This window comes from Acanthisitta chloris, unplaced genomic scaffold (assembly GCF_000695815.1).
Source record: "Acanthisitta chloris isolate BGI_N310 unplaced genomic scaffold, ASM69581v1 scaffold35869, whole genome shotgun sequence".
NCBI classification, from domain to species: domain Eukaryota; kingdom Metazoa; phylum Chordata; class Aves; order Passeriformes; family Acanthisittidae; genus Acanthisitta; species Acanthisitta chloris.
Window position 1 is genome coordinate 8,421 of NW_008692539.1, and position 6,004 is coordinate 14,424.

General features: G+C 47.1%; 1 protein-coding gene across 1 annotated transcript in view; it reads left to right on the forward strand.

The window, feature by feature from the left end:
- The window catches only part of EIF4G2 (eukaryotic translation initiation factor 4 gamma, 2), a gene marked incomplete at its 5' end in the record, with an annotated part of 9,009 nt that extends 6,523 nt beyond the window's left edge, over positions 1 to 2,486 (forward strand). Inside the window, 5 exons of the mRNA XM_009082712.1 lie at positions 1 to 226; positions 405 to 609; positions 1,007 to 1,218; positions 1,318 to 1,439; positions 1,674 to 2,486. The exon at positions 1 to 226 is cut by the window's left edge and continues 18 nt beyond it. Coding sequence (XP_009080960.1) covers positions 1 to 226; positions 405 to 609; positions 1,007 to 1,218; positions 1,318 to 1,439; positions 1,674 to 1,739 — 831 coding nt within the window. The remainder of the gene's footprint in view (positions 227 to 404; positions 610 to 1,006; positions 1,219 to 1,317; positions 1,440 to 1,673) is intronic.
- Positions 2,487 to 6,004: the final 3,518 nt, after the last annotated feature.

Here is a 6,004-nt window from a genome sequence, read left to right on the forward strand (position 1 = left end):
CTGGAGGTGGACATCCCCTTGGTGAAATCCTACTTAGCACAGTTTGCAGCCCGTGCCATTATTTCAGACCTGGTGAGCATTTCCGAGCTGGCTCAACCGCTGGAAAGTGGCACCCACTTCCCTCTCTTCCTGCTCTGTCTTCAGCAGTTGGCTAAGCTACAGGACCGTGAGTGGCTGACAGAACTGTTCCAACAAAGCAAAGTCAACATGCAGAAAATGTTACCAGGTACGTGCTTGCACACAGCTCTCCAGCACCTGAGCCTGGAGTATGTGAGATGTTTTTCCTCTGGTTTATGCCAGAGTACAGTAACACACAGGTACCTGGGGGGAATCAGCTGTCACAGTTACTGGTTCCAGCTGCTCTTGGCACAGGCATTCAGGGGTGTGTGTTCTTTGCTTGCCAGAAATAGACCAGAACAAGGATCGCATGCTGGAGATCTTGGAAGGGAAGGGGCTGAGCTTCTTGTTCCCACTTCTGAAACTGGAGAAGGAGCTGCTAAAGCAAATCAAATCGGATCCATCCCCTCAAGCCATCTACAAGTGGATTAAAGATAACATTTCACCCAAACTTCATGTAGATAAGGGATTTGTGAATATATTGATGACCAGGTGAGATGCTGTCTTGATGTGTTTCAGCTGTCAGAAGTCACTCACTCTGTAGAGGCTGATGCATAGCTGTGTGCAGAAACCTGGGGTGCAGTACACAGGGAGACAGGTGGTTCTGAGAGAGCCTCCTCTGTTGAAATCCCATCGTGTAAGAGTCTCCAGGCTTGCTTCAGTGTCAAGTGGTGGTTTTCCTTGGGAGGGAGGAATTCAGACCTAGTGTAGAACGTGGCAGAGCTGTAACCGCAGCAAGAGTTGTGGTGCAGCATCTCACAGTACTGATCCCTGTGTGTGCACTGACTGCTGATGGCAGCAGGAGAGTATTTAGTCAGAGCTGAACTTGGAATCTGCAGCACTGCATTGCTTGGTTCACAGAACTTAGCTTTGCTTTTGTTCTGTCCAGTTTCTTGCAGTATATTTCTAGTGAAGTCAACCCACCCAGTGAGGAATCAGATTCTTCATCTGCTCCATCCAAAGAGCAGCTCGAGCAGGAAAAACAGCTGCTGCTTTCCTTCAAGCCAGTAATGCAGAAGTTCCTCCATGACCACGTGGATCTGCAGGTGAGCGCTCTGTACGCGCTCCAGGTGCACTGCTACAACAACAACTTCCCAAAAGGTGCGTGTGTCCGGACCGTGCCGCGAGGCACCTTGGCTGTGTGTGGCTCTCAGGCTGCTCCAGAGCTGACAGGGCTAACCAGCAAATCTTCTCTGCTAGGCATGTTACTGCGCTTCTTTGTTCATTTCTATGACATGGAGATCATTGAAGAAGAAGCCTTCTTGGCATGGAAAGAAGATATTACTCAAGAGTTTCCAGGGAAAGGCAAAGCTTTATTCCAGGTAAGTTTGCTAACATCAGAGCAGAGATTTGGGCACTGGAGTGTTTGAGAACACTCCCAAAGTCTGGAAAGTCCAGGGAGTGTTTCCCTAGGAAGGAGCTAGGGCAAGATGAAGCAAATCTCTTACTTAGTAGGGGCCCACATGTAGTGCAGGTGTGGCTGGAAGATTTTAAACTGAGCTGCGGGGAGGCACCTAAGGTTCCTGTTCCCTTAAACCAATCTTGTGTAACTGCAGGTAAACCAGTGGTTAACCTGGCTGGAAACTGCTGAAGAAGAAGAATCTGAAGAAGAAGCTGACTAAAGAACCAGCCAAAGCCTTAAGTTGTGCAAACATACTGTTGCTATGATGTAACTGCATTTGACCTAACCACTGCGAAATTCATTCCGCTGTAATGTTTCACAATATTTAAAGCAGAAGTATGTCAGTAGGATATCCTCTGCAAAGGTTTTTGTAGTATGTCTTAATAGTCTACCATGAAATATTTTAGAGTATCTTTAATGTTTAGGTAACAGTGTATTAGCAGCATGCAATAATTACATCCCAAGTTCTCGAGCAGAAGCAGTCTATTGCAAGGGTCTTCTCTGCTGCCAGTTACCATAGGCTGTTTTTAGTAGAAAACTGAATAGCAACACTGAATACTGTAGAAATGCACTTTGCTCAGTGTAATACTTGAGTTGTTGCAATATTTGATTATCCATTTGGTTGTTACAGAGAATCCTTAACTGTACTCGATGGTTGTTGCCGTAATAGTATATTGCCTGTATTTCTACCTCTAGTAATGGGCTTTATGTGCTAGGTTTTAATATCCTTGAGCCTGGGCAAGTGCACAAGTCTTTTTAAAAGGAACAGTTTACTTGCACAAAAACTGATCGGCTGAAGAGATGGTTGGATGCCCTTTGGAAGAGGTTTTTATGGGTGTGAAACATGGTGAGAAATTCAAATTGGTCCCTCTTATAGTACTGAAATTAAACCTAATTAATTTATCGAGACATGTTCATGCCCTGATTTTATATACTTGTATCTATCAATAAACATTGTGATACTTGACTTGTTTCTGAATGTCTCCCAGTAGAAAAGCTTTGGCTGATGACTAGTTCACTTGTGAAAGGAAACAGCAGTGGGAGTTGAATTAGATTGGGAGCATCTTGGAATTCTGTGTGTATTGATTGTCTGAACATGCTGATGAGTCCTGAGTAAGGTTGTGGACAAGACTAGACACTACAGCTGTGTTGTGGCAGAGGAGACCCATGGATTTCTGCTGAAGACATGGTAGGGGTTTGCCTTGTGGTCCAGTGTCTGCATTTATCAGTGAGTCTGTGCTTTTTAACTTGGTCATGCTTTGAGCTTCCCCCAGGCCACGTGCATGTTGGTGAGTGGCACTTATTAACTCCTGTTTCATCATCGAATTGGCAACAAATCCCTACGAAAGAGGTTCATGATGTTGCATTGTACAGGCTTGAAATGTCATCTATTAAATACTCAAAATACCTTACTTGCTAGAGCCTTGTCCCTAGTGAATTATTTGTTTACCTCGTTCCTACTGAAGACTTATCCCGAAGGTAAAAGGTTGGAAGGTGATGTGTTTGTAATGGCAAAACAGTAATGTCTCCTGCACTGAAATGTGTTTGCCAGTGATGAAGTGCTTTAGGCTGTGAGCTCTGAGACACCACAGGCAAGAGCTGAAAAGCAGTTTGCTCTGAGGAAGGGAGAGTGAGTTTGCAGCTGGGGGAGCAGGGCACGGTGGTGCTGCTGGTGTGAGGGGCCCAGTGAGTGGAGGTGCTGTGCTTCCACCAGCCAAGTGGCACACTGAGGGGGGGTTGAACTCCTCCTGTGCAGAGTCTGCGCTGCAGGAATGGGGGATGTGCACCGGTAAGGGAGAGCAGGATATCTGTGTGTTCTCCAGTTCAGAGACAAAGTACCAGCTGCACCTCAGTGTACCAGCTCGGGCTCTGGCTGCTTGTGCTGGAGTTGCACTTGTGACAGTGACAAGTAGTGACACCCCTGGGGCTTCCAAAAAAGGCAGTTAATGGTATGTTGTTCTTCCCAGTCATGACACAGTAATCTGAAATTCATGGGAGTGTTTGCTATCCGTAATGGAGTCAGTGCCAGAGCGACAGGAGCTGAAGAGTTCAGCTCTCAGCCTTGGGTGAAGGTTTCTCAGCTCCATGTCTGCTCTACTCACTAAGCTGCTGCAGTTCATTCCCTTTTACAGGATAGGGGAACACGAGTACAGGTTTGAGAGAACTTTATTCCTAATCCAAAATGTTGTTTCAGAATGTTACGTGGTAGTAAGATGCAGTGAAGTGTTTCAGTACTAGGATTGTGTTTCCCCAGGTTTGGTAGTTTTATCTTTAGCCCTGACTGTTGCAGCTGAGGGGTTCAGTGGTGCATCTGCTCTAACTCCTGTGAGCTACACATAAGGCACACAATGCACTTGGCTCCCAGAGCAGCAGAGGGGGAGAAACAGTGCAGTGTTCCCGACTCAATTTATGCTAGAGGGGAGAGAAAAAGGTAGAAGGATGTGCAAGTGAAACAATTCCTAGTCAGAACTTCAGAATTCCTCCAGAACCTGCAAGTAATGCTTTTCTGCCAAGTTCTGGAGCAGGCTGAGCTGGCAGCTGCAGGCTGTGAGCACTACCTGAGCCTTGTATTCTTGCCCAGTGTAAAATGTAACTGCTGTAATCTTAGGTCCTTGTGCATGGAGGCTTTGCTGCTTGGCTTGTTTGTGACTAGTCAGTGTGTTAGGAGCTCAGTTAGAGAAAAGTTTGTAGGCTACAATGACAACTAAAAATACAGAGTAGAACATAAACAGTAGAAAACACCACTAATGTGTGGAATTACTTACCCTCAGGAGATACTTGAAAATCTTAGATGTAGCGAGTGTGGACAGATCTGGTTCTGGAAATGGTACAAAAATGGTGCTCACTGCAGTGTGTCCATTCAGGTGGTTTCTCCGTGGATGAGGAGGAGAAGCATCTTCACCATCTTCAGCTGCTCGTGGAGCTTTCAGTGCCCAAGGGCAGTGCTGGTGGCTGAGTGCCCTGGAGCAGGGGATGAGGGTTTGGTGGGCTCACTTCTGCCTTTCTTCTACGAGTTGCATTGTACTTAAACTGTAAATAGTGTGCTCAGCTTTAAACAGTAAAGTCACCATTAAACCAGTATCACTGATCAATGAGAATGGCTTTGTTTAGTATTAATTGTGTTGTGCACTAGGTATAATTACAGTGCCAGGAGAATTAGAACAAATTTCATCTTGGACACATTTCACAGCAGTTGTAGAAAGTGGGTTTGTCTTCTGGAGTCCTGAACTGTGGTGCAGTTAGCATTTGGGAACCCTGACCCTGTCAGCTGTGGGTTGGGACAGCTGGTGCTTGGCACCAGCCACAGCAGCAGGGGACAATCCTTTTCAAGCTGCAGTGGTGCTTGGGAATTAAATCTGGGTCTTTCAGAACATGTTCTGATGGTAAAATGGTTTGGGTTGGAAGGAACCCTAAAGGGCATCTAGTTCCAACTCCTCTGCCAGGGACAGGGACAGGCTCCACTGGACCCTGGGGCTCCACAGCTGCTCTGGGGCAATGCACCACTTACACACACACAGAGGCTGCTCCTCTATCCGCTGTCCTTCAGGACACCAGTGCAGCTCTGTGCTGTGTGCTCACCCCAGAGCCAGGCGAGCTCCACCTCCCCCTCCAGGCACTGATTTGCTGGGGACTTTCCCAGATCCACAAGAAGTAATCCTTGGTTTAGCTGGCACTGTGCAAAAAGTTTCTCTTGGCATTTGCTGAACTAGCAGACCTGAAATACAATGTGGGAAAAACCCTAAGTGTGAGCAGAAACTAATCTCATAAAGCCAGAACACAGAGGGAACACAGCTGGGTGTTCCTTCTGCTGAGGTTCCTGCGAGCCTGAGCCTCCCTGATTGCTCCTGGGAGGAAGGAGAGGGGAGAATTACACCTAAAATGGGAAACTAGCTCAGATGAACGACACAAAGTGTCCGAGCTGCTGTTGTGCTGGGTGGGATCCTTCTTAGCTACCCAAATGCCAAGTGTCTAGACATCTCCACACTCCTCAGGCATCAGACAGGAACAGGTTCCTCAAAGTGACTCACTCCACCTACCTTAAGCAATTACCTCGGGCTGGGATGCTCTGCCCTGGGGGACACGGGAGCTGCACAGGGTGTCTAGACTGCTCTCAGATGTCTGCAGATAGTGAGGAGAGCCCTGAAATAAAAGGTGCTGCACTCTGTGCTGCCCACAGCTGTGTGCTGTGCCCTGCCCGGACTGGAGGCACAGAGCAGCATTAGCACTGACAGGTGCCTCTTGCTCCATCAAGACTAAATTAACTACCTATTTACTGACTTGTGATAGGACACCCGAGTGGTGCAACCAGCTCAACCTCCTGTTCCTAGCAGTGTTCTAAAACCAATGATGTCTACGTTTCCAGAATTGCTAGACTTTCAAACCATTGCAGTTAGTCCACTTGGCTCACACACACAAGTTACCTTTTGTTTTGAAGTTTGAGCCCAGCATTTCACAGAAGGAAACCTGTTGGCTGTGGAGCAACCA